General features: G+C 43.9%; 6 protein-coding genes across 8 annotated transcripts; 4 read left to right on the top strand and 2 right to left on the bottom strand.

Moving 5' to 3' along the window:
• Nucleotides 1–400: 400 nt before the first annotated feature.
• LOC139204693 (uncharacterized) lies at nt 401–3262 on the top strand. 2 transcript variants are annotated; one of them, XM_070834649.1, is made up of 2 exons: nt 401–559; nt 1087–3262. In XM_070834649.1, exon 2 carries the CDS (start codon nt 1130–1132, stop codon nt 2747–2749), a length of 1620 nt encoding a protein of 539 aa, XP_070690750.1. In that variant the 5' UTR covers nt 401–559; nt 1087–1129; the 3' UTR covers nt 2750–3262. The 2 variants fall into 2 exon arrangements, with proteins under 2 accessions (XP_070690750.1, XP_070690751.1); XM_070834650.1 differs by having other exon boundaries at nt 1084–3262.
• A 3497-nt stretch (nt 3263–6759) lies between these two features.
• On the top strand, nt 6760–10207 carry LOC139204685 (zinc finger protein 184-like). Its single transcript, XM_070834641.1, has one exon. The coding sequence runs from the start codon at nt 6886–6888 to the stop codon at nt 10132–10134; it is 3249 nt and encodes a 1082-aa protein (XP_070690742.1). The 5' UTR covers nt 6760–6885; the 3' UTR covers nt 10135–10207.
• A 1452-nt stretch (nt 10208–11659) lies between these two features.
• LOC139204711 (trypsin-3) lies at nt 11660–12975 on the bottom strand. The gene is made up of 5 exons (XM_070834674.1): nt 12931–12975; nt 12649–12811; nt 12203–12456; nt 11986–12122; nt 11660–11881 (listed from the first exon to the last, which is right to left on the bottom strand). The coding sequence occupies exons 1-5, from the start codon at nt 12968–12970 to the stop codon at nt 11732–11734; spliced, it is 744 nt and encodes a 247-aa protein (XP_070690775.1). The 5' UTR covers nt 12971–12975; the 3' UTR covers nt 11660–11731.
• Nucleotides 12976–14579: 1604 nt separating this feature from the next.
• LOC139204708 (trypsin-3-like) lies at nt 14580–15933 on the bottom strand. The gene is made up of 5 exons (XM_070834672.1): nt 15862–15933; nt 15564–15726; nt 15116–15369; nt 14899–15035; nt 14580–14794 (listed from the first exon to the last, which is right to left on the bottom strand). Exons 1-5 carry the CDS (start codon nt 15914–15916, stop codon nt 14645–14647), a joined length of 759 nt encoding a protein of 252 aa, XP_070690773.1. The 5' UTR covers nt 15917–15933; the 3' UTR covers nt 14580–14644.
• Nucleotides 15934–17115: 1182 nt separating this feature from the next.
• On the top strand, nt 17116–21002 carry LOC139204694 (uncharacterized). Of its 2 annotated transcripts, XM_070834651.1 has the most exons (4): nt 17116–17199; nt 17491–18260; nt 18637–19062; nt 19154–21002. In XM_070834651.1, the coding sequence occupies exons 2-4, from the start codon at nt 18005–18007 to the stop codon at nt 20065–20067; spliced, it is 1596 nt and encodes a 531-aa protein (XP_070690752.1). In that variant the 5' UTR covers nt 17116–17199; nt 17491–18004; the 3' UTR covers nt 20068–21002. The 2 variants fall into 2 exon arrangements, with proteins under 2 accessions (XP_070690752.1, XP_070690754.1); XM_070834653.1 differs by having other exon boundaries at nt 17130–18260; nt 19160–21002.
• A 285-nt stretch (nt 21003–21287) lies between these two features.
• On the top strand, nt 21288–25557 carry LOC139204825 (uncharacterized). Its single transcript, XM_070834838.1, has 2 exons — nt 21288–21678; nt 21961–25557. The coding sequence occupies exons 1-2, from the start codon at nt 21288–21290 to the stop codon at nt 25551–25553; spliced, it is 3984 nt and encodes a 1327-aa protein (XP_070690939.1). The 3' UTR covers nt 25554–25557.
• Nucleotides 25558–26981: the final 1424 nt, after the last annotated feature.

Below are 26981 nucleotides of genomic sequence, written 5' to 3'. Positions count from 1 at the left end.
CAGCTGTGTCACAAAGTCCTCATCGGCAACCTTGATGAGTCCTAAAGCCTCTCAGAATCGTGAAGTAAAAAAAAAAAAAAGGTATTATATAAAATAAAATATATTATATAAATACCATAAATTTATGGTAACTGAGCATCAAGCATGAGTTAATATTGTTTTGTCAACTTCTGTGTCCAAGGTCATAGTGAACTGTCAACCTCATACTAGTGTTTTCATTTTGTCTTGCTCACATGAAGACTAAAAGTCACCCACTAACTTATCACACTAATAACATCAGAGGTGCATCAGGAGTTTTGGTCGATGGGTGTCAGTGTGACGTAACAAACCCCGGATGTGTTGCCGCCGAAGCGCGCCATCCGTAGAAGAAGAGTTGGTGGTCTTTCTGGGTTTTTTTTTTCTCCCGTTGTGGCTAATGAGCCAACTGCTCGTCCAAAACACTGGCAGTTCAAACCCTATTGTGAATGTCTCGCAAAACAACAATCGACAAGCTGTTTGCGGTTTGTTGCAAGGATATACCAGATCACTGCCACGGTGGCACTTTGAATTTCATGTGAAGGTAAGCTAACGTTATCGTCCATGAGCTAGTAGAGGCTAACGTTAGCATCGTAGGGTTGTAGCAAGGCAAGCGTGCGTTCAACAAAATAAGGTTATAAATCGTAAAACCTGCTCAGTCAGGTTTACCGTGTTCCTCCAAGCATTAGGTTGTATAGAAAATTAGTGTAGTAAATATGCCGCTGTAGTGTTTGGATGGGTGACTACGGTGTGTATTTCGCAGCGTATGGGGTGGATGCTAAAACATAACCTGGGTTAGAGTAAATTAACTTGTCTCAGAAGTTTGGACCTAAATAATTTAAACGTTCAAAAGAAGCTATAAGATTTAGCGACATTACTGTCGTCTCCCCTTTGCTTAGCATACTGTTCGTTTACTGCATGTAGCTGTTGTAGGAGGAAAGCTAAAGCTAGCTCCTCTGACTGAAAGTGTCAGTCGACATTAAACTGAGGTGTAATTGCATTGATTTATGTGTCCATTTTGAACTATAATCTGTTCATGATTGCACTGCTTCCAACCCTTGTCTCCAGCAGGAAAGGCGCTCTAGAGGGCTCCGCATCGACAGTGAACACATCCATGCCTAGCCTGGTCATGGAGAGAGGGAGTCAAAAGATGCTAGATATCATGGAGGATGGCTTGGGCAGAGACCTGCTGAACGCCGGTCGTTTTTGCTTCAGCTGTGAGCAGATATTTGCAAGTCGGAAATGCCTGGAGGAGCATGTGTGCTCCGCTGCAAGTTTCATCTGCTCCTGTGGGACCGAGTTCACCGAGTACAGTGACATGCTGGAGCACAGCACTAAACATGAACCAGGACACCAAGTGCTTGATCATGAAACAATTAGGAAGCGCAGAATGGAGAAGCGCATGGAGGAGGAGAAGCAGCTGAAAAGACTACAGACGGGTGAGGTGGTCTGGAAGAAGCCTAAATTGAACAATGTGCCAACAATTACTTTGCCTGGGAAGCCTGTGTCGCAAGTACCCATTAGATCAGCTATGCCACAACTCCCCATGCAGTTGGCGCAGATTTCACAAGTGCCTGGGTTGTACCCCTCTGTGTCGCAAGCGTCCTCTCTCCCAAATCCTAACCTGTCTACAACAGACATGAAGAACATTTTTGCAGGTGTAGGTGCACCAACAGTGGATCTTTGGCCACTTTACCAGCCTGTTGTGTTGTTGCAAACAGCGCGCACATTTAACAAGAAAAAGCCTTACTCTTGCAATAAATGTGGGCAGTGTTTCATGTCAAAGACCTCTCTCATGTCCCACCACAGCTCTCATGTCATCGATAAAATTTCTGGATGTATAGGATGTGGGCTGCTGCTCTCCAGCAAGAAGGTAGTACCTCGATTCCATGTTTGTAACTCACCCAACACGGCTACCAAATTCAAACTCATCACTGCGAGGCCGCTGGGCAACAGGGGGCTCAATGAAGCATTTACAGGCAGGAGTCAGAGTCTCAATGCTCTGCAGCCTCGGGCCACTCCCTCTCTACAGCTGAAAAGCCTGAATCTCAGTGCAGCCAGGAAAAGAAGTTCCATGCTGCAGTTGAAAAATCAAAACATCAAAACATGCAATCAAAGCAAACCGGGGTTTCATCTTACTCCGTCCCTTCAGTTGCAGAGTCAGAATCCCAGGGCATCCAAGCCCTACATCACTGTCTGCCCTCCACTGATGGGCCAGAGTCTAAATCCCAGCGCTTCTATTAAAAGCAGTCAGGGTTTTCTTGTCTCTCTCTCCGGGCAGTTGAAGACGCCCACAAACTCTGCATTAGGTGCGCCGAGCAAACCAACGCCGACATCCTCTGCATCGAATGGGTTCAATTGTCGAGTCTGTCATTTGCCTTTTGAAACTTCTCAGCTGCTTCAGAGGCACAAGTGTGTCAAAGCACAGGAGTTCATGGCTCAGCACGTGCGAGGTGGCAGACAGCACTACAAATTTAAGAGGGCGGCACCAGTGGCGAACCCAAATCCTGCTCAGATGAACGCTGAGAGAAAATTTGGGATTCCAACCTCTGGTAAAATAAAGACAGACCAAGGCATGGCTGTCGGTCTGGACAAAGGGAAAGGGGCGGCTCCTGTGAATGGGAAAGCAGGAGTGGAGATGGAGGATGATGATTGTTACATTGTTGAAAGCGGACCAGACAAACCTGCTGAGGTGATTTACCAAGTAGTCTCATCTGTCCCTATTAAGACTTGACAAAACTAAAGAGGCACTCCCATTTGCATGTCACATTTTGTGTTTATTATGGACCAAGAACATCAACATAGCAGTCTCCTGGCTGAATAGCATTTACTTGTTTCGGTCCATCGCACAGGAACACAATGCTTGCTGGCTTTCTCCAGATTATATTTAATAGTAAAGAAGTCCAGAATGAATTGTGACAACAGACATGCATCTTAATTAAGCTGGACTTCTTTTGTAAGCAAACAGTCCCAATGTTGACTTTCCAAGAGTCTGAAATCGGTGTCCCCACAATGGTTATAGAAAATATAATTCAATGAAGTTCATCATCAAAATGAATGAGCAACGTTTACCCATGTTTGTTGGGATAACCAGGTACCGTATTATAAATGGGTTTTCTGTTCTTTGTTTTTTAAAATATGTTTTTAGTATGATCAGAATGTGTTGTGAGGCTGTGGGCTGTGGTTCTGACCAGCCTTGTTCAAACTTTAAGAATACAGTATATGTTGTATTAAACTATATTTTCAAGCTCGCTGTGTGTGTGTGTGTTCATGGGATAATGCAGCCTGTTGTATTAATGTTATTCACACGATCAATGGACTGACTGTGTTGTGTTTTTAACCTGAGCGCAGTACAAATATTAGTTGATGGCAGTGTATGATATGTGATACAGTTAATTGCAGTACAGTAAATGCAAGTAAGAATATGACAAAAAAATAAAAATTAAGATCTAGAAACTGAATTTAAAAAAATACTTAACTGAAGAATAGGTTCAAAAATCAGGTTTGGCTATATTGTCATATGTGTTGTGGAGAGTTCGATTTGGTGGCAGAAGGTGTATGAAATAGATCTTCTATCGATTACTTCAGACTTATTTATTGAGAATTCTTCACACAGTTTTATTACCTATGGAGTCTGTGCCTAATTTTTTTCATCATATTTTCTCCCTTATTCTCAGCTCCTAATAATGACAGCCCCCTTTTCCTCAGGGATGTTTCCAGAATCTATTGCATGGTCTGTTGTCTGTCGTGTGGCCCTAATCTCCAGCAGAGGGGGCCATTTCGAAGCAAATCAAGGCGCTGTTTTGCGTCCAATATCCACAAGAGTGCATGCGGCGTTCACGTGCTATTTGCGTGCTTGTAATCTAAACAAACACGAGCATCGAAACCGAGCACGTATAGAAAAAACGACACATAAATATTAATGATAATGTTGCATAAAAATATGATAATATGCAGTTATAGCACTAATTCATCCCGTCCTTAAACGTTATATCTAACCAACACACACAACAAGAATGCACGCCTTTTGAGTCGTGTTGTCACTTTTGAAGTTACAGAACAACTCGTGATTGCCAAACTTCCCACAGCACCTAAAGCGGCCACTGTGTGTTCGGCGTGATTGACACTTTTTCGGGTGGCTTTGTGCGTGGGTATCCAGTGTCTCTCCGCCGCAAACTGCTCCGAGAAGAAAAGAAAGCCTCGTCCGCACTAACAGCCCAGCTCCCAGGCCAATGCCCGCTTGTAAGAAGTGCCGGACGGCCACGAAAGGACAGATACGTTAGCTTTGGGCTAGCAAATGCTAGCTAACTGAGCAGCGGTCAGTGCATGGCTACGAGGAGACCAGTCTTGACTCTCCCCCACGCAGGCAAGCACTTTGTGTTTACTACCACCCATCACAGTTATTTACCAGTGTCGTGAGACACCCCGCATAAGCGTTATTAGCTGTGAGGAAAGGCATATGAGCTGACATTGTAGGTAACGGGTAGGTTTGTGTGGCCTGTAACGTTAAATAACCGGAGCTAGCTATCTGGCCTACCAAAGATAACGCCTAATCTCACATTGTTATTCATGCTTTTGATAGCTTTTAATCACAACTGATGGCTGGATGCTGAAGCTGCTGCATCGGCTATAGATGACTTGTAAATATGTAAGTCACCAAGTGACACACTTGTGTTTTGGTGAGTTTAGTGTGTGAGCATTGGCATAATATAGTCATAATTGAGAGCCACTTGCTCCTGTGCTCACCAGAAAAGACTCCCATCATGTGGTGAGATGTGCCAGTGCCTGAAGATGAGAGGTCAGCTGAAACTAGCAGCCATCATCTGTCCAGACAAACTAGTGCAGATGTTTTCGCATTACCTGTTACACACATCAGATGCCTTTTTGGTGCAGTACAAATAGCAACACCCTACTTTGAGACTTGGTATTACTAGTTTGTATGTGTATGTAATGTGTGATCGTTTGTGAATAGAGAAGAGAAAAGTCTTCACATTCAATTTTCAACATTCAAGCCCCCGTATGAAGATTTATTTTACTAAAGCAATAGTGTCGTTATGCAGAAAAGCTGCCTCCTGTAGTGTTCTGCTGTTTTACATGTTCTAACTTTTGTTTTTTTACATTATTGGATTATTATCCATTGATTGCAACAATTTGATGCGGATGGAGCTCATCTTATATAGTTCATAAACAGTTACACATGTGGTAAGATGTAATGAAAAGATGCACAAGTGTGGTCTCTATCTTTCTTTCTTTTAATAACAGTATTAATGTGCCAAGTAATAACTAACTTTAACTCATGTAAAAGTAGTAGAGTAAAAAGTACAGTATTTCTCCCTGAAATGTAGTGAAGCATTAGGTAAACTGGCCTCACGACAAACCGGCATTTTGTTTGTTTTAGGTGCTTTTTTTCTTTTCAGTAGTTTCCTATAAAACTGACTCTCAAACTCTCCTACGTGCCTATCTTTCTGGAGAGGTTTAGATTAGGAAGTCACAAAGTTGTTCTTGTTGTTGTTAAAAACTTTGTTGTTTGGGCAAATTAGGTGGTTGCAGGTTATAGACCCTCTGATTGTGTGCAGCAGCCTTCTCTCTGGTCCAGATTTGCAGCTGATTTAAACCAACTTAACTTGCCTGAAAGTGTTAGTGGTCTTTGTCACCTTTGAGCAATACTTTGAAGTTAATGCGATGAAATGGGATTAGCATGTATGCACTTTAAGATGTCTCTCCTTTGGAGAATGCATAACTTTGATTTTTCAGGCCAGCGATAATAATAAAGTTGCTTGGCCAGTTTTGTTTTTTTTACAGCTATTGTAATGTGACATTGTTTTGCTGTAGGAATACACGTCGCTGTTTTTATGTGTTACAACTTTTAATCCACAGACTCTTGACATGGGGAGTAAAATGTCCTTCAGCAGAGGAAGCAGTGACCAAAATTCAGTCTCTGAGTTAACTTCTGCGGCATCACATCCTCGCAGTTCCATTCATGCCCCTTTGGACTGCAAGCAGGTAGCTAGTGAGAAAGACAAATAGAGATTTCACCCCAAAATTATGCCGTCCGTTACAGTATTCAGCAAAATTCATCTTTAGCTGTATTGAATATTGGTGCATTTTTTTGTTTATAAACCTTTAATCCTAAGGGCTCATTTAAGGGCTATTGTTGCTGTGACTTTTTTGTTTTTGCATGTATTTGAATATGCTTTTTATGTACATTTTTACTATTTGAATATACAGTGAGTCATTGTGTTGATTTATGTTGGGCTTATGGCATCCAAATGAAGGGAGGGCAGTTTGTAAGGCTGTAAATTAACTCATTTTCAAATTCAATAAAGCAGTTTGACTGCTTTTAGAGAGATAGAGCATATTTATTTGTCAAGATTTGTATTTTAGCTTCACATCTATGTTTGCATGCATTTTCACAAGCATGTGGTCTTCTACTGGACACCAGACTGTTGTAGGATCTAATTGCCTTGCCGTCTAGATTTTTGTATGTCTTAATCTTAATGCCATTTTAGGAGACTTGTGCAGCAGTACCATTACCACATTTGTGATAAATGCATTTTTTTTCTTCAACAGATACCTGAAGAACAGAGACGAGGTGAGGAAGACCTGGAGTCCAGGTGGGGAGAGGAAATGAAAGCAACAGAACTGACTCAGCCTGCACCTGAATCCCACTCATCTGGGCACCTGAAGTCTGATGCCCGTGTTAACCCTGAAACAGCAGGCAGAACAAATTGTCAACACAGTGAGCCCATATCACCACAAGTGGGGACGGAGGCAAAGCCTCAAGTGACATCTGCAAGTGTGTGCAGCTCTACAACAGACAGTCACGGACAGCCTGCAGAGGTCCGCAGAAAACGCGGGCGTCCTCGTAAAATGAAAGCCTTGTTGACTAAAGACAAAAAAGATCCAGATTTTGCAGGTCTTGATGCAGTTCAGCACGAGGAGATCAGCACAACGATACCTTTGCCAACAAGCTTAGAGAACCACAACAGTGATGATGTACCTAACGCCATAGACGGTCCCTTAATCAATAATTCACCTCATGATGAGATGTCTGGTCTTCATACTGTCTCTGATGGCAAAGTAGGAGATAGTGTCCCTGTGCTGCCAAAAAGAAAAAGAGGAAGACCAAGAAAAACAGAAAAGGAAGCTTTTAAAACTGTGGTTTCTAAGGCTTCTGCGGCTTGTGTTTCTGCCGCTCCTGCTAAAGCTGATAATGTAAGCAGCCCAGCACGGAGACTGAGGAGTAGAGGAGAGCAACACCCTTCGACACAGGATTTAAAGTCTGATAGCAAGGTAGACCCCAGGCAAACTGAAACAGCTCCTACAGAAAGTAGTACTACATTGAACTTTCAAGGTATTAAAAGAAGAAGGGCCAAACCGGCTGATCAGCAAGTTCCAGCAAAAGTGTCCAGGCTGGATGTTTCCCAGGAAGCTTCATCAGTGTTGAGCAATGACACAGGCTTTGGGGAGAGAGCAGAGATAGATAAACAGGTGGAACCTAACACTGAAAAACAAGAGACACATTCAGATGGAAAGGCCGAACAACTCTCCCAACAGTCTGGAGAAGCACAACAGGACCAGACGGAGCTGAAGGGCAATGCATCATCACAAAGAGGGCTGTGTTCTCAGCCAGCAGCTGAACTTGAAATTATTCCTTCAGAGGGTTTGAACAGTCCAAACTTGGTTAGCCCCTCTCAGAGTGATGACCCCGAAATAAAACAGTCAGCTGACATGAATTGCAGGGAGGAGTCGCAACCAAATAGTAGTCCTGAATCTCCAAAGAACTGCAAAGAACAAGAGTTGCAGAGTGCAGAGCCCCCTAGCACGGACGTCCCAACATCTTCTGAAGAACCACCTAAACCCGACAGGGTCCCCCCTGCTGTGAAGGCTGAGAATGTAGAGATAGAGGTGGATGATTTAAATCCTGTGTCAGAGTCAAATAGTCCTAAGTCTTTACAATATAGTGCCAACACCACAGTTAAATCTGAGGGTCCGAACAGTCAGCAAACCACTTTGAGGCGCAAGAGAGGCGGCAAAAGGAGAAGGAGAATAAACAATGTTTTGTTGCAGAGAGAGGATCTTGTTGAGGGCCGTGAAGGCATCAGTGACACTCAACAAAAAACGGACTGTGGTGATTTGGAGGGTAACTCAGATGCCAATGCAAATGTCACCCACGCTAAAAAAGGGGGGAAAACACAATTGAAATGTGGTTACTGTGGTCAAATATTTAAATTTCTGTCTCAGTTCATCATCCATCAGCGTATCCATACAGGAGAAAGACCTTTCAAATGCCCTGAATGCGGCAAAGGTTTTAGCAAAAATTCAAACTTAAATCTTCATCTCAAGACGCACAGGAAGAGCAACATATATCAAAAATGTCCGTTTTGCAAGATCAAATTCTCTTGCTCCGAGTACGCCTCTCATATGAAGATGCATGCACAGGTGCTGGACCAGGAGTCTGAGAACAATCGGTCTGAAAAATGCAGCAGAGGGAAGGACCATGAAAGCAGTCCAGGACTTCAAAAAACAGCTTCCACAGAAAAGAGAGAAAGGAAAGTGTGCCAGTACTGTGGTAAAACATTCCCGTTTAAGTCTGCCCTCATAAGACACGTGCGCGTCCACACCGGAGAGAAGCCTTATAAATGTGATATTTGTGGCAAAGCGTTCGGACAGGCTTATTTCCTCCGCGTGCATGAGCTCACACACTGGTCTGTGAAGCGTTACAACTGTACACGGTGCGAAAAATCATTCACTCATTATAGCAATGCAAAAAATCACACTTGTAGACCTTCGCAAAGCAGTGGCAACAAACCAGTAAAGCCTTCACTAACGTACACGTGCCACATCTGCAAGAATGTGTTTGACCATCTGCAGGAGTTCAACAGCCACATGAGAGCCCACACCGGCGCAAAGCTTTATCGCTGCTTGTACTGCGACAAGCTGTTCGGCGTGCTGTCTGAGTTTAACTCCCATCGCAGTCAGTGTAGAGGAGGGAGAAACACCTCCAGCTCTGCGATAAAAGAGGAAGAGACCATGTCGTTAATACAGTACACGGTGCCTGCACTGAGGTGCTCGTCAGGACAGAATTCAGCTTCTCCTCTCGCAGCAGGAAATTGTGAAACACAGAAGAAACCATCGCAGACCATCCGCAAGAAGCGCTTTGCAAACTCAAAGAAACCGTTCCAGTCAACAGTCATACCAGCTCACCATCTCTCCCACCTCGTGTCCAAATTAAACAAACTAGATAACCGCTCAGACCCCAGGAAATATTTATGTCCAAGCTGTGGCCGACTGTTCAGACACATGGGCAGACTGCGAGCCCACATGCTCACTCACGCCCCGGGGAAAAGTTACACCTGTGCCTGTTGTGGTAAGACTCTAGAAAACTGGAAAAAACTGTGGCATCATCAGAGAGTCCATCGACACAGACGTGGACGGTTTACTTGCACCCAGTGTGGCCAAGGTTTTCGGTTTGTGGAGCTATACAAGAAACACATGAGCGAGCACCCAGAGTTCCAGTGGATTCAGGTCAGGCACAAGAAAGCCTTTCTGCCTTATCAATGCGAGCAGTGCAGATACAGCTTTAAGACTCTAGATTTGCTGTTCAGCCACCAGCTTTGTCATTCCTCAACGCAAGACACGCACAAGCACTCCGGTTTCGATTTATCCATAGATGATCAGACTACACAGTCTAGCAAGAAAATATTTAGCCCTCCCATGAACAACCATTTGGCTACATTACATCCAGAACCTGAGGAAAACAACTCTCCTACAAGCCCCTTATACAAATATTCAGGCCCAGTTCCTCAAGGGTTGCCTCTAGTGCCCATGATTTCCTTTGTTGAAAATCAGGATCATGATTTGGGTAAAACCTCCCAGCGTCCAGGCAGCACGCCTTGGATCCAAGACAGAGAAACGAGTCATGATGGAACAGATGAAAATGCAATTGGAAAACCCATTACACCATTAAGAACTGTGAAACGACACGTGACCCAAAATGCCAGCATATCAAATGAAGGGTCTTCAGATGGCGTTAAGTGCGCTGTTTGTGGTATTACATATTCTGCCATTTCAGACCTTTATCAGCATTATTTGCAGCATGCTAGAGGCCAGGTTTAACAACCAAAATGCCACCTCTATATGTATATCAACTTTTTTTAGCATTCTTTAACACAGGGGTCCTTTAGTCAAATATTAGAAAATGTAGAAACATTGCACACCTAGAAAAGTCAGGGAAACTGAAATGGAGCAAAGGAGGATTTGTTCACAAGCACGTATTCAACCTGTCGGTTTTCAGATCCTGAAAATACACACTGAATGCATAAAATAATTGGGAAATTTTGTTTCCATGAAGGTCATTCGGCAAGAAGACGCCCCTTAACTTGCTTTAGTTTCTATAATTCTGTCTATCAAGAAGAACAGAAAGGATGCAGATAGAGAGTTTTAAAATTGATGCAGGTGGATTGTGCCAAAATGGACTGCAAGTCTGTGTCAAAGATGCCTCAAATATTTTGTACACTCAGTGCATTAATGCTGAGACAGAAGCAGCCCTGGGACAATCAAATCAGCTTTTCAATAAAACAAGCATTTGGAAATGAAGATCGTATTGTATGTAAATGGAAGATTATTGAAATTCTTAGTTTGATAAAAACATATTTACACTCTGAAATAACATTTTGAGCAGTCGTTCATTTTTGTCGCCCTGCAACCTCCTGGCATCTCTATATTATAACATGGAAAATAAAAAAATCTGCACCTGCAGAGGTCACACTGAATCAGCTGAATTGTAACTGTGTCATTTTTACAAAGTCCAAATGTTGTCATCTTCTCTGGATACATGCAACCACTGTATGACCACTGAATTTAATATCAGATGTCTGCATTTCAAATCAAACAGGTCTTTACTTGACTTATACGTGTGAAAGTGAAATTGTTACTTAAAATGTTTCAGAGAAAATTGTTTGGCTCTGGTCTCCAACAAGGACATGTATCAGCATCTTGTATTTAAAGTGACTATCAGCTTTTCTCATGCACGTTTGTCAAAGAGTTTTCTCCTCTGTGGACTTGTAATATGATTGCTGAAATCATGTGATTTTCTATAAAAATACCCCGACGAACACACATTCCACACATGACATACCAAATGCAACAGCAGTGTTGTTTAACATCCGTTATTGTTTACTGTTTTGGAAAAACCACATGGTCTTGCTTTAATGTCAGGCTTGATTTCATTCATTTCAGAGTTTCCCAGATAGACGCCTTGCTGTGTTGTATATGATTTTATGCTACAGTTTGTCTTAAAACCAATAAAGTTAACTTTTGTATTAATATGTGATTATGTCATTTATCAAAGTGTGTGCTTACATGTGAACAATTATCTTATACTCAATATGAGATAAAAATGGCTTCCATGAAACTAGAAATATTTTCTTGTGATAATGTGATGCTGAAGGTTAAGGCTCAAAAATCCTTTTAACATCAATTAAGGTTTTCCGAGTTTTTTTGAGAGAGTTTTTGGACATATTTTCTTTTCGTCCCTTTGGGAGATCACTGTTTCTCTTTTTTCCTTACTGTGGAGATTCTCCTCATTGATAAAGCAGTTTCTTGTCCAACAGCACAAAACCAGGAAAAACAGAGATTGAAGTTGGTGTTAATCATTTATTGTCTTAAAACAGTTGCCATAGTCAGATATTCTGCTCCGTCCACTAAAGTGACTTTAGTTGGAGGACATGGTGCTGCGAATCCAGGAGTTGTAGTTGCAGACCTTGGCGTAGACTCCAGGCTTGTTCCTCTGGGCGCAGCCGTAACCCCAGGACACCACACCCTGCAGCTGACCGTTGCACACCACAGGGCCACCAGAGTCTCCCTGATAGGAGGCAGATAGAAAAGACAGCATGTGAGCAGAGGTGTTCTGAAGTCTGGTGTGTCTGCTTTGAAAAGAAAAACTGTGAGGATGACTTTAGCTGGTACCTGGCAGGAGTCCTTGCCTCCCTCAAGGAATCCAGCGCAGAACATGTTGGAGGTGATCTGTCCGGGGTAGGAGGACCTGCAGCTGCTGTCGCTCAGGATGGGGGCGTCCAGGCACCTCAGACGATCAGGGTAGTTGCCTGGAGACGAAGAAAGATGATACATGAGAACATTCAAACATTCATATATTTTCCACATGTGAATGCGGCCTTCTACTGACTTCCAGAGCCGCTCATGTTGCCCCATCCAGAGATCAGACATCTGGCGCCAGAGCTGGCACAGCTGGAGGGCAGGGACACGGTGCGGACGTAGTTGTTCAGGGAGGCGGGCTTGCTCAGCTTGATCAGCATGATGTCGTTGTCCAGGTTGCGGCTGCTGTACCTGGGGTGACGGATGACCTTAGCAGAGTTGATGAACTGCTCTGTGCCTTCATTGACAGCAATGTTGTGCTCACCAAGACGCACCTGGATGCGGCTGCAGAAAGAAGCACAAAGCTTGGGTTGAATTCATTGCTGATTTCACTGCTTTTTGAAAGAAAATAATGGCAATTTGAACCAACAAAGTTGGTTTTAGTATGTGGACCTAATGTATCTATCTCATTCATAGAAGCTGCCAGTTCTGATCAGCTTTGGTCATTTAAATCTAAAATAAAATGCCTGCACTCACGACTTGTAGCAGTGAGCGGCAGACACCACCCAGGTGCTGGAGATGAGGGAGCCTCCACAGAAGTGGTAGCCAGAGTTCAGAGAGACCTGGTAGGGCACAGAGTTCTTTCTGCACTCGTAGCCTCCAACAATCTTGTCATCCTCATCATCGATGGGAGCGGCGTCTGAAGGAAGACAAAACCTTTCACGTTTTGCAGTACAGCAGTTTTTTTCAGAGAAATCTCAAAGTAAATCACCCTTTAGTCCTACCCTGTCACACCAGAAACCTAAGCTTCATACTCACATGCCACTGCGAACAGAGCCAGAAGAATGAAAGCCTTCATGGTGGTTCCTGTCTAAACCTCGGTGTCAGCTCAGCTGCACTGCAGACCCTTTTAAACCCCCTCTGTCCCTCTGCTATCTGATTGGCCAAGGACACGTAATTCCATTTTTTTTACCTTTATCTTGTTAACATGTGAGAAAACATCTGGTGGCTGGGAGCCAACCTGTTGATAACGTGAGCGTTTGTCCCACCACCGCTCACCTATGCTGACTCTGTGAAAATCATGTACTCGTCAATTTGTTTGGAATGATTGTTGGAGTTCAAAGGAAATCATGTTGCATTTAATACTATTAAAATTCCCGTTTATCTTTCAGGGAAATGCATCACATTACAACTACACATCACCTGTAGTCGTGTGCAAAAGACGCCATCATGATGGAGAGAAACACAATAACTTACATATCAACAAATGTTGTCTGTATTTCATTCATGGTGATTATATTTTGACCTTCTCTTCCAGTCAGAAATATTTATTTTCCTGTCTGCACTGATTCATAAAACACTGACTAAAAACAAGATAGAAACTAGTGTAAAATTGTCCAACTGCTGCTTTTCTTAATACAGATTAATTACAAATGTACAACAAATTTCCTCTGCAATTACTACCACACAATGAGACTGTAGGCTATACACATCAATACTGTATTCTTATCTAATTAATTTCTCTTTTTTTTAATGAGGAGTAATACTTTGGCTCAAATATTACTCTGGGATCGTCTGCAGTGCTCATGTTTTTTAATACTTTTGATGACACGTAAGTTTCCATGCAGTATTTATTATTATCATCTTTTGTTACATGAATGAACAGAAGCAAACACATGCATATACATAAATATAAATACACTGTTGCCCATAAAGTTGGAATAATTGTTCAATACCCCCAATTTTGTTAAAGCCTGAATACACAGTTTGCAAAGGTTAATTGTGGTTTAAGTTTCACTGTGATATGTTTGGAAGAGTTTGATCAATAAAGTTGAGAAGAAATACACTTTATTTATCAAGAATAAATCACATTGTCACAATCATTTCATGAGAAGAGGTAAAAAAACATTTTATTCCAACTTTATGGGCAACAGTGTATATACATATCAGATAACATTTTTTGTTGTAAATATCCAATGCATTATGAAATAAACACTGTATTTACCAGGGTGACTGAGTTACCTTAAATTGTTAGGTGTCAGTTTACTGATTTGATCAACATGCAGTCAAAATGTACCTTTATCTATGAAGTGTCTTGAATAGTTCTTCTCTCAAACTCCCTCTTATGCCAAACTGGTTTGTCAAATCCTAAAGTACCGAATGCTCACTGTTTAGTGTTTTAGTTTAAAAATGTACAAACAAGTATCTTTTTCATTGTAATTTCATGAGGAATTTTATCTCAAATATGAAAAGTATTTCAGTTTGTGGCAGTTTGATTTGTTTTTGTGACAATTTGTGGTTTTTCATTTGTGTGCAGGTCTTCTGAGTTTTTTGGACATATTTTCTTTTCGTCCCTTTGGGAGATCACTGTTTCTCTTTTTTCCTTACTGTGGAGATTCTCCTCATTGATAAATCAGTTTCTTGTCTAACAGCACAAAACCAGGAAAAACAGAGATTGAAGTTGGTGTTAATCATTTATTGTTTTAAAACAGTTGCCATAGTCAGATATTCTGCTCCGTCCACTAAAGTGACTTTAGTTGGAGGACATGGTGCTGCGAATCCAGGAGTTGTAGTTGCAGACCTTGGCGTAGACTCCAGGCTTGTTCCTCTGGGCGCAGCCGTAACCCCAGGACACCACACCCTGCAGCTGACCGTTGCACACCACAGGGCCACCAGAGTCTCCCTGATAGGAGGCAGATAGAAAAGACAGCATGTGAGCAGAGGTGTTCTGAAGTCTGGTGTGTCTGCTTTGAAAAGAAAAACTGTGAGGATGACTTTAGCTGGTACCTGGCAGGAGTCCTTGCCTCCCTCGAGGAATCCAGCGCAGAACATGTTGGAGGTGATCTGTCCGGGGTAGGAGGACCTGCAGCTGCTGTCGCTCAGGATGGGGGCGTCCAGGCACCTCAGACGATCAGGGTAGTTGCCTGGAGAGGAAGAAAGATGATACATGAGAACATTCAAACATTCACATATTTTCCACATGTGAATGCGGCCTTCTACTGACTTCCAGAGCCGCTCATGTTGCCCCATCCAGAGATCAGACATCTGGCGCCAGAGCTGGCACAGCTGGAGGGCAGGGACACGGTGCGGACGTAGTTGTTCAGGGAGGCGGGCTTGCTCAGCTTGATCAGCATGATGTCGTTGTCCAGGTTGCGGCTGCTGTACCTGGGGTGACGGATGACCTTAGCAGAGTTGATGAACTGCTCTGTGCCTTCATTGACAGCAATGTTGTGCTCACCAAGACGCACCTGGATGCGGCTGCAGAAAGAAGCACAAAGCTTGGGTTGAATTCATTGCTGATTTCACTGCTTTTTGAAAGAAAATAATGGCAATTTGAACCAACAAAGTTGGTTTTAGTATGTGGACCTAATGTATCTATCTCATTCACAGAAGCTGCCAGTTCTGATCAGCTTTGGTGTAATTTAAATCTAAAATAAAATGCCTGCACTCACGACTTGTAGCAGTGAGCGGCAGACACCACCCAGGTGCTGGAGATGAGGGAGCCTCCACAGAAGTGGTAGCCAGAGTTCAGAGAGACCTGGTAGGGCACAGAGTTCTTTCTGCACTCGTAGCCTCCAACAATCTTGTCATCCTCATCATCGATGGGAGCAGCAACTGTAACACAAACATAACTGAGTGAGTCATAACTATTTTAAGAGCTTACAAAATCCACCTCTTGAAATGATGAATTCAGAAATTGAAGAAATTCAGCTTTTATATCGTTCATAAACAGAATATACAAGGACTAACAGGCTGCAGCAAACAGGGCCAGGAGAATGAAGTACTTCATGGTTGTGTTCTGCATTGATGAGCCTGCACACATCAGGAACAGATGTGGTGGGTTTATATACAGTCAGACTGCCTGACATGGCCACCGTTTATCTCAGATGCTCTCAAGGATTTTTCCATGTGCCTTGCACACTGATTAAACATTATCCCTCCTGGGAAACAGCAGTATGGTGAAAGAGAGCAGCATATGGATTTTCACGAGTCAATTATTTTTAAGCTGACATCAACAGATGCAGATGCAGCCCTCCTCTACGTTTATGTTACTACCTACAGTATGTTTTATATACTGAATGTAAATAGGTAGAGGTAAAGATAGAGGAGGAGGGGACACAGGAGGGTCAAAATCATTTTGACATGTTTAACTTTACAGTCAGTTTTGTTTAAGACTTTGAGACTTTGAGACTTTCTTTATTTGATCCCCCATAGGGGGAAATTTTCTTGTTACAGCAGCAACAATATAAACAGGGAGAGTGAAAAAAACAAAGCAATAGAAAAGACAAAAATAGCAAAAATAAATATAAATATAAATATATGGTTGTGATGAAATGAAATAAATATTTACACCATAGGATATTTACACTTTAGACCACTATATAAATTGTAATTAAAAATATTAGAAATTATCAGGTGATTGATTGTAAGGGGGATGTGCTACGATGCAAATTTACCACCTATTGCTTTTTAGGTGTGAGTAATTATTACAATACAGTCACTAATTCAAGTGATTTATTATGTTAATCTTATATAAATATATTACATAAATTCCCAATAATTTCCTTGAAATTCTTCTGAGAGACTCCTCATAAAAGGTTACGGATTTTAATCCGTACTATTGAGTTTATAGAGGACTTTCGTGGAAAGAACTGCATCATTTAAAGTCAATTACATGTTAATTCATTACTAGAGACTGAGCATGATGAATTGCCTTTAGACGAATTTCATATGTTTTTGCATGTTCAGCTCATCTGACTAGTGCGGATTTAAGCTTTTTATTGGAATTAATTAATCTGAGGCGTAGTGATGGTTGAGCTCTGGAGTTAAAACTAAAAAGGCTTACATCCTCCCCTCTATGATCTCACTGTTTACACACCAGCTCCCGTCTAATAAACTAGAGAAAAATACAAGACCGAGATTCATTTGCTCAACATTTCCAAACTTTGGTTGATTGGTCGTGAACATACCCCCTCGGTGACGTCATTAGTAAGCGACCGTCTCCGGTTTGTGTATCGGCTGCTGAGCTAACAGCTGCGCCAATTGTGTTTTGGTTTTGTTTTGCCTCCCATGTGCAATTATGATGAGGTAAGACATACAACAGCCTCCGCTTTCTAACCATGTCCGCTCAGCTGTCGCAGGCAGTTCAGGCCGCCGCTTCGCCTCAAACTGTGGTAGCCTGTTAGCATGCGGCTAGCTCCATTGCAAGATCAGCACCTAATGTATGCGGAATGCGCAACCATTGCGGATGTGGTGCAGACAAAAATGCGCATCGATGCGACAGAATACAGAAGTCAGCATCGTTGAGAGAAACGAGCAAAGCTACTCTAAGATGCTACACAGTTGTAAGCAGTGTTATGTTTTGTTGTTGTATTTCAGCTCTGGTGGCGGTTCTCTGCCTGGATGGTGCATCTCACTGTATCACAGCTGGACGTGTAGATGTAGCTCTTAGCCTGCTCCAGGTGTTTTTACACAGTGTGTGTATGTTTTCAGTTACATGTCAGTATCACTGAGAATGACAGAAGTGGACTTAAGGGGCTGCAGCTGGCCATAAAGGTCTCTGGACTTAATGCTGTAATCAGATAATGATTGTATCTCTCACTAAGCTGCAGCAATGACTTGATTAATTTGAAGGCTGATAGTAAAATAGTATTTTAATAGTAATATAGTATTTAATTATCCTTAAACTCCTTATATTTCCAAAGAAATCACCCGTAGTATGTGTGGATCTGTGCCTAAAGCAGGTTCATCATTATCTGACAAAGTACACTGAAGAGTTGAAATGTCTTTAGCAATAGGTTCAGTTATACCTTGAACTTGTGTTAATGGGGCAGCAGCTGCCAGTATCAGGATTGGCCTGCCAGTCAGTTCTGCTGTGAATCAGGTCTGACCCATGACTGAGTACTACGAGGAGGGGGGGCTGCTGTACGAGCAATCACCTCCCATGCACATCAAAGTGGAGTCTCCGGAGGGACCCTTTGGAGGGGGAGCCTCAGAAAACGGCTTCCCCCGGGAGGATGAGGACTCAGATGGCAGCTGTGACCAGAACAGTGGATTACCTGGCGGACTCCCCTTCAACGTGGTAGTGGTGCATCCGAACATCATGGCACCCGGCATGTCCTCAGATGACCTCTTGTCCATCGAACAAAGTAAGCCTCACCATTATGGGAAATGCATTTCTTTGTTTATTTGCAATGTTCTGCAGAGCATGTGGCTCATAATGAGAACTGTGTATAAAACACATACATTTATTACTATTCCATAAACAAATCTTATCAGCAGTGTACTTAAGCACAGCCAATACTACAGTAATATATTTTTATCAATCCAGCACCTACCAGCATTTTATTTGACCAAGTTAACATTTAGCTCCAGTATACTCAGGAAAGACTGAAGTACAATTGAGTTGTTTTGACTTAGCACTCTAAAACTAAGACTGATTTGTCTTTATCATACGGCATATTTAGCTTCACTTAATATTCTTTCTTTCCCTTTTTGGCTGTGCTCTCAACTTCCTCGCTACAGACAGAGCTATGTCAGCTGCACTGGCTGCTGGTGGTGCAGGAAAAAGAAAGAGTCGTTTCAGTGGAGCAGAGCTGGAGGTGTTGGTGTCAGAAGTCACTCGGTGTGAAGGAGAGCTCTTTGGTCCTGCGGGGAGGCTCCGGCGGCGGGAGAGAGAGCGTATCTGGGCAGGAATCCTAGAGAGAGTCAACGCAGTGTCCCGAGTCCCACGTACCCTTCGAGAGGTGAAGAAGCGCTGGGATGATTTGAAGAGACGGAACGGAGGCCGGCTAGCTGATGCTCGCCACCGCAGTTGTTACCTGCCATCTAGCAGAGGGGCCTCGATGCTTGGACGTCCATCCCAGACAAGCCCCAGACTTCAGCAAGCCAGGCAAAAGCAAAACACCAGACCAAAGCCCAGTTTCCCATGCTTCCCTGACTCTGATACAGGTAAAAAATAAGTTGTCTGATTGCTCACCTTCTTTTCTTTCTAGATTATAATAGGTTGCAATTACTTGTATCCATTTATAATATTTTGCAGGTGTAGGAGTGGATGGATCAGACAGAGATGGTTTGGAGAAAGATGAGGACAATCCTGAGCGTGAGAGAGACATGGGTGAGCCTGAGTGTGAACCAGTAGAGAACAGCATGGAGGACAAATTAGGATTAGCACTGGGTCTGGGTATAGGACCACCCCCTCCATCAGAACGATGGCTGCCTCCCTCCCCCCTCTATAGTGCTCCTTTTCTGAATGGCAGCCCTCAGCCCAGCAGTCCTCAGCCGTCACTTGGAGCACATCAGGGTCCTCTTGAAGTCCCTCCGCGCAGCTCCTGGCTTGAGGATGAGCTGCGAGGGTTAGGGGAAGCCGCAATTCAACTGGGAAATCGGGTAGAAAAGAGCCTGCAGGAGTTTGGTGATGGCTTCAGACAGGACATGAGAACACTTGTTGCTTCTCAGGAGGCATTAGCAGTCAGTCTACAACAAAACAATGTCCTCTTGCAAAGGCTGTTGGGAGTGCTTGAGGCACAGCAACAACCACAGCCACAGCAGCATCGTGTACAACAAGCACACCAATCACAAACATCTCAACAGCACTTACATTCTCAGCCAGCTCAGCAGCAACAGCTACAACACATAGAACCGCAGCAGCAGCAGCAGCAGCAGCAGCAACAACAACAACAGCGGATTGAAACACCACTGCAAACTCAACTACAACATCAGCAGCAGCCACATGTAGTACAACAACAGCCACAACAGCAACAAACACAAATACAGCCGCAGCCGCTGGTGAGCCAGCATTCAAATAATCAGTCAGCTGTAGCGGTGGTACCTGCACCATCGTCCCCTGACGTACATGGCACTTTTCCCCCTGATCCACCCACAGACACAAATGGAAGTGTGCCGCGGCCGCGGCGAGGAAGAGCCGTTGACCACAGGCGCAGAAGACGACGCTGAGGAGAAAGTATTTGGAAACCCAAAGTGCACATTATACATATTTGGTGTTTCAAATGTGACAAAAAATGATGCTCTTTTTCTATTGAAAGTATTTCTGTAAAAATAAACTGAGTTATTTGGACTTTTAAGTCCTACTCCAAATCAGTAATCTATGTCGCACTTAAGTTTGTCTTCAGAGAGGACTGAAGTGGAGAAGAAAATTGGACATATGAGATAATTGGGTGGCCTTAACATTAGCTTGGTTCCTCAGACATATATACATATACTTGTGCTAAAAGACTTCCTGGAAAACAGTTGCTCTGTAGAGTGACAACTTCACTCATGAAACTTTCAACACCCAGACAACAATATACTATAGGTGCTGATGTTTAATATGCATGTCACTGTACATGCTTTGCAGCTGAGCTGCAAAGCTCACCATGCTCTTACTAGTTCAGTACTGTCTCAATTCTTCTGATACACTAACTACATTGTCATAAAAGTACTTGTAATCTACAGTTGTTACCATATATTGTAGTCATACAGCTATTGTAAGTACCTGCTAATGTATGCTTGTGCTTTTTTAAAAGTTTCATGGTACATGCTTTCCAGCTTTGGTTGGACAATAAAGGTAGACTATGTTCTGTTCAGTGTGTTTTAAGACAAAAATATTACATTTTAAAGAGTTTCCATTTTATAATGGTATGAAAAACAAACAACCTTGAAACTAAACATCACAGTGGGCTTCAGACTTCAACTAATATGTTTCTGGTGGAATTTAAAAGCATACATAAGTATGTAGGGGCTATTTATTATAATCTTGCATGCAGTATGATGGATGTGTTTGTAGATAGCTGCTATAAAAACAGTATATGGCCATCATCTACGTAGTTTTGCACAAGCTATATTTTGTAGATAGCTACTGTTCCCATGAAATGTAACTAAACTTTAATAAATGTCAGACATGGACTCCAAATAAATTCAGCTGATCACTTGTGGATTTGTCACATAGCATACAAAAAAGTTCTCGTGATATTAATGGCTGCGTTGAACAGATTATTCAGGCTGAATTAAGTTGTGAAGGGAGTGTTTGGTGTGTGGAGAACAGCAAAAGCAGCAGAGGGGGAAATCTTTAATTTAAGGGTTTTATTTTGAAAATTTCGGCCGGATATGTGATTCCTTGTTCAGGCTGGCTAGCATGATCCTTGTGTGTTCTGGACAAGGGGGTGCATGGGGGAAACATGGCCGCCGTAGACCCATCAGAGTCTCCAAAACGACAGAAATCCCCTGCGGAGGAGGTGGACACATCTGGGGAGAGGGCCGCGGCGGTGGAGTCTGGGTGCAGCTTAAGTCAGAAAGATGAAACATCACCTAAGAAAACCACGGAGAGCCCCAACCATGAGCGGGGAAACAGTGTTGGCAACGACGGCGGTCCTGTTGCCAGCCATTCCGAGGTTAGTGTCGAGTCCGGGGCTGGAGCCGACAAAACGACATGCAGTTCACCGGAGGACCCCACAGCAGCTGCAGATATGACCGAAGCTCCGGGCGACGACCAGCGGGCTTTCGACTGGTCCGAAGCTGAAGACGACGATGAAGAGGCGAAAACACACAAGCAGGAAAATTATAAGTGTGGTAAGCTAACGTTGTTAATGTTTTTTTTGTTTTTTTTTTACTGTTAGCGTTAGCCTCCAGGCTAACCTGAGCTGTAGCTCTCACTACCGGTTCAATACAGCCTGTCAACTCTGCAAACGAAAATTTCCATAACAAAATCAAGCTAGCATCCTGCTCTGTAGGCTCTGATCTGCTCTGTGGCAGTCTGGTGCAGTTTGGTAGATAAACACGCAACTAACATGGGTTGTGTACTGTTTATTTCTGTTTGCTAAGTTATTAATATGATGTGCTTTTCTCTTCCAGACCACAGCAAGGTTTCGGAGAGTGCTGAGGAGGTGCAGCAGGATGCTCACGTTGGTGATAATGTTACAGCTGGTGCAGAGGAGATTCCCAAGGAGGACAACTTACGGTGTGATGAGAGGAGCGCACACAGGGAGCTGGCTAAGGAGCCGGTGGGAGAAGTCGACAGGATAGGGGAGGTGGTGGAGGAGGATGAAGAGGCAGACCGAGGGGAGGATGCTGATTCCACAGCCAAGCCAAAAAAGTGCCGATTGGTGTGCAAGGAGTGCGGGAAGAGGTTCAACCGCCGCGAGACGTTCAACCTTCACCGCCACTTTCACGCGCACGAGGATGAGCTCACGCCCCTCACCTGTAAAGAATGCGGCCTTACCTTTCAGCACCGCAGCAGCCTCATTAAACACAGAAATGAACATAGAGAGAAAGAGGAGGAGCAGCAACTTGTTACTCCAAAGAAGGAGATGCAAGCAAAGGAGGAGGGTTGTTTTGAATGTGCAGAATGTGAGAGGATCTTCTCCACAGTGGACAAGCTGAGGGACCACAACTGCTGCAATACAGTAGAAAAGCCTTACCACTGCCCCCTGTGCCGCCAAGAGTTCCAGTTCAAGGTGTCTGTCACTAAGCACATGATGACCCACTCACAGGAGAGCATCTTTACATGCCAAGAGTGCAGTCAAACTTTCCCAAACACCATGGCCCTGCGCTACCACCAGCGATGTCACACCGCCCTGAAACCCTATGAATGCCCGGAGTGCGGCATGGTTTTCAAACACTACTCCGTCATGGAAGACCACCGTCGCAAGCACACAGACAACACGCGCTCTCACCTGTGCAACATCTGCGGGAAGACCTTCAAGTACAGCAGCCTCCTCCATCAGCATCAGTACCTGCACACAGGCCAGAAGCCCTTCCGCTGTCCTGAATGCGGTAAAAAATTTGCCTTTGCCCAGAATATGAAGGCGCACTGCCGCCAGCATAGGCTGCGCGAAACCAACTCCTCCACTGAGCAGCCCAGCAAGCAGGCCCCCGTTCCCGCACAGGAGGCGGTAAGAGGGCCCGGAAAAGAGAACGCACACCAGAGCGAGGAGCCGAAACGCACATTCAACTGCCCCCTTTGTCCCCAGACCTACTGGACACCAGCTAACCTGAGAGCCCACATGCTTATTCATGAGGCGGAGTATGAGAAGCTGGAGAGAACGCCCAGACCCCCGAGTGAGATTAACAAGTTGTGGGAAAAAGGACACACCTGTCCTCACTGCCCAAGTGTTTATTGTGATGAATCCAGTTTAAATTTACATGTGTTAAGTGTCCATAAGTATGTAGCACAATATTTAGAGAAGGTGGCAGCACCACCTAAAAAGCAATTTGCTCCCTTAAGCAGTGATAATGTGCAGGGGAAATGGAGAAACGATGGCATTAGTCTTAAGTCGTACAAGTGTTCCGAGTGTGGAAAAACTTTCCGCCACCGCTCAGTGTTAGAGCTGCATATGCGCATACATTCCAAGGACAAGCCTTACCAGTGCAAAGTGTGTGGCAAGGGCTTCAGGTTCAGTAGCTACTTACAGCAACATCTCATCATCCACACAGGCAAGAAGCCATACAAATGTCCCGACTGTGGGAAGGACTTTGCCTTCCTGCAGAATATGAAAACACATCAAAAGTTGCATCAGGAAAAACCGTTCCGCTGCACCAGCTGCCGCAAAGGCTACAGCGATGAGACCCAACTACAGCACCATATGTTATCACATAATGGTGACAAACCTCATAAGTGTGACCTGTGTGACAAGAGCTTTGGTTTAGCCTATCTGCTCCGTGATCACATGAACACGCATACAGGAGAGAGACCTCATCGCTGCGATGAGTGTCACAAAACCTTCTCGTGGTTCAGCAGCCTGCTAGTACACCAGAAGATCCACGCTCGCAAGCGCCAGAGTTTGAGCCAGTATAATTCTTTCCCGGTGGGTGCTAGGATGAGAGGGAGGGCTAGCAGTAGCAGGGGGAGGAGAGGGGGGAGGCTCATGTGGGGCTGGTCGAGACCTTTAGGAGGCTCAGGGATGGTTAGCTCTCAGCTCTCTCCATATCCAGTTTCTGTACTGAGAGAGGCTGAGTTGCACAGACGGGGAGTCCAGGCACAGTCTTCCATGCTCTCGTCACGCATGGATTTACAAGGCAAACAGCAGAAGGAGCCGTGGCTGTCCGAGCTACACCCTCAGCCGGTGCAGTGGAAGGTGGACGGTGGGGAGGTAATGCCTGTCCCATCGTCACAGCACCAGCATGCTGCTCCACAGCAGACACAGTTCGACAGCCCACCACATTCAGGCCTACAGCAGCACCACCAGAGAAGTCCGGGCTGGGCGGACGGCCCTTCGATAACTCAGTCAGGCCCCACTTCTGCTCAGAGTTCAGAGTCATCGCACACGAAAGAGGGCACATCCTCTGTCGTCAACTCCCTCCTGGCTGCGGCAAAAAAATCCAGCCCATCAGCAGTGAGTGAGATGGAGCAGCACAGGCAGCACAAGCCTGTTACTTGGAGTAACACACCCACATCCACAGTGCTCGCTTCCACAAGCTCTTTGCATGATTTTTCTGTTCCGTCCTACATAGATGGGGCAGCTCTGTGGAGTGTCAGACCTGGACTACTAGCAAATTCACGGAGCTCTCCAAATAAGCTCGTTCAAGAGCTTCAACTGTCACGATGGCCAGGTGCCCCAGGCTTGATACAAAAGGAGCCATCCACACCTCCTAAAAAAGAGGACACTAGAGTGTGGGACATGAGTAATCCTCAAGTAATACCGTCGACTGTTAGCCAGCCGGAGAAGCCTTGGAACGGCTGTGAGCTGCAAAAGCAGTGGGTTTCAGGCTTAGCAGCTGCGTCCACTTCAGCTCAAATAGACCAAAGCAGTGCTATGCCAATTTCAACTCCTGTTTCTCACGGGGTAGGTAGCACCCTGTGGGACATACCAACGCCACCAGGAATTCCAAAGACTTTAAACTCCCCTGAGAAATTAGTAAATAATCAAGATTATCAGCTGCAGCAAAAGCAGGTGTCATCTGGCTGGGCCAATGTGCAGAGTCAGACAGCGACACAGAAGGTTCCCATCTCCATTCAATACGAGCCTCATCGTTTTGGCCCGGGGATGGGAACGCCAGTATGGGGCTTCCAAACTAACCCTCAAACGCTGCTCACAGGGCAACTCAAACCAGGGAATGGACAGGAGCTGCAACAGCAACCAATGGTAACAGGCACGCAAATAATCATAAACCAGCCTTCTCCTTTTTTCTCACCTCCACTCGCTCCGCTTCCTCCTCTCGCTTTGCCTGGCCCTCACCCTCTTCACTCTGTCACAGTTGGTGCACTTCCAAGACCTCCACACCCAAATATTTTTTTCACACCACAGGCAGTCATGAGTGAGAGGCCTCACATGCCACAGACCCTGCCCCTACCTCAGCTTGCCCCAAGGACAGAACCTCACAAACTTGGACCCCGTTTGCCTTTTGCCCCAGAACGGCTTCTACAGTGCATGATATGCGGGTGCTCTCTTCCTCGGGAGCTGGATCTACAAATGCATTACTTGCAACATGCACAAGGGGAGATTTGACATTTCTACATTAGCAACAACACTTCACTACGTTTTTTTAGCATTTTTTTGCCAGTGGAACCTCATTTATTTGACCCTCAGTTGTGCAGTTTGGCCTGATGGGCATTAGAAATAAGGCTAAAAGTGAAACTTGATTCAGTCTGCACACTTGCTGCACGTTTGATTTAAAGTCTCTCAGCTCCAAATTAGACTGCACAGTGTTGTTCATAACACAAGGTGTATACAGGTGCCATTAAAGAAATTTCAGTCTTTTTAAATGCACTTAAATGATCTTAATACTTAACTCGTTTAAACAACTTTTGAGGGGTGCAGATTAATGTGGTTCTACGACCTGCATTTCATTTATTGCCAATGACATTTAGATTTAGATAATATTAGTACTTTTATAGTTCCGAACCATTTGAACTGTGTTTCTTCATGTACAGTATACTGTGTGCCTTTTATGAGTACAGTCTGCATGTCTGCTGTCTTGGTATTCTAGGCCTAGTTTGTGCTTAAGGTAGACTCAACAATGTGACCTCACTCCCAAAACACAGAGCAACTAACTCTTAGATACTGTAAAGACATGTAAGTTTTTGCTTTGGAGGAGGGGAGGGCCGGGTTGTTGCGGTCACACATTACATGTGTCAGAGGATACATCAGAAAGCTGACAACATGCAGCGTAACACTGATGGGAAGCTCTTGTACTCACAGGGCCATTGGCTGGGTCCAAATGTCTCATGAGTAAAGTTCACATCATGCTAATTTGGTCAAAGCGAAACTATCTGTAAACAAATGTAAAGGTCATTTCACAATAAGAGTTTTCTGTAAATTCAGCTCTTGAGTGATAATTGGAAACAGGGAAGAAGTAGCGTCATTACACATTTATTGATGACACTGTTGTCAAACAGTGAATTTTGTAATAAATTAAACTAAAAGACATAAAATGTCATGTCATGTTTTGTCATTAATATGTTTTACAATGGCAAAACAAACATGAAATAGATGATGTAGAATCGATGTTTCGCTCCAGTAGGTGCACTTAAATTCAGCAAATTTCTGGCAGCATGTCATGAATGATATACCTGATAATTAGATCTCAAACTGACTTGATGGCAGTACTGTAAACTGATGAGTGCCATGTAATGTGCATCTCTTTACCAGAATGAATATTTCAGATTGGAATGTACCCGTATTTATAAAATGAAGTCCACTTTTGACTACAATTCAATGTATTTTTTTTGTGAATACTGAACAAATTCATTCCATAACTGTAGATCTAGCTCAGTACAGAAACCCACCCCCTCTGTTATATGATAAAGGGCATTTGAGTAGCTTTGGTGACCGAAAATCTTCATCCTACTGTAAAATAAACCCACGGCCCATTTGTAAAGAGAAAAAACAAACCGAACCGTCCCTGTGTGTCTTAAGATTCAAAAACGTGCCCTT

The sequence above is a fragment of the Pempheris klunzingeri genome, chromosome 8 (genome assembly GCF_042242105.1).
Source record: "Pempheris klunzingeri isolate RE-2024b chromosome 8, fPemKlu1.hap1, whole genome shotgun sequence".
NCBI classification, from domain to species: domain Eukaryota; kingdom Metazoa; phylum Chordata; class Actinopteri; order Acropomatiformes; family Pempheridae; genus Pempheris; species Pempheris klunzingeri.
This window is presented reverse-complemented; position numbering and strand designations above follow the sequence as displayed.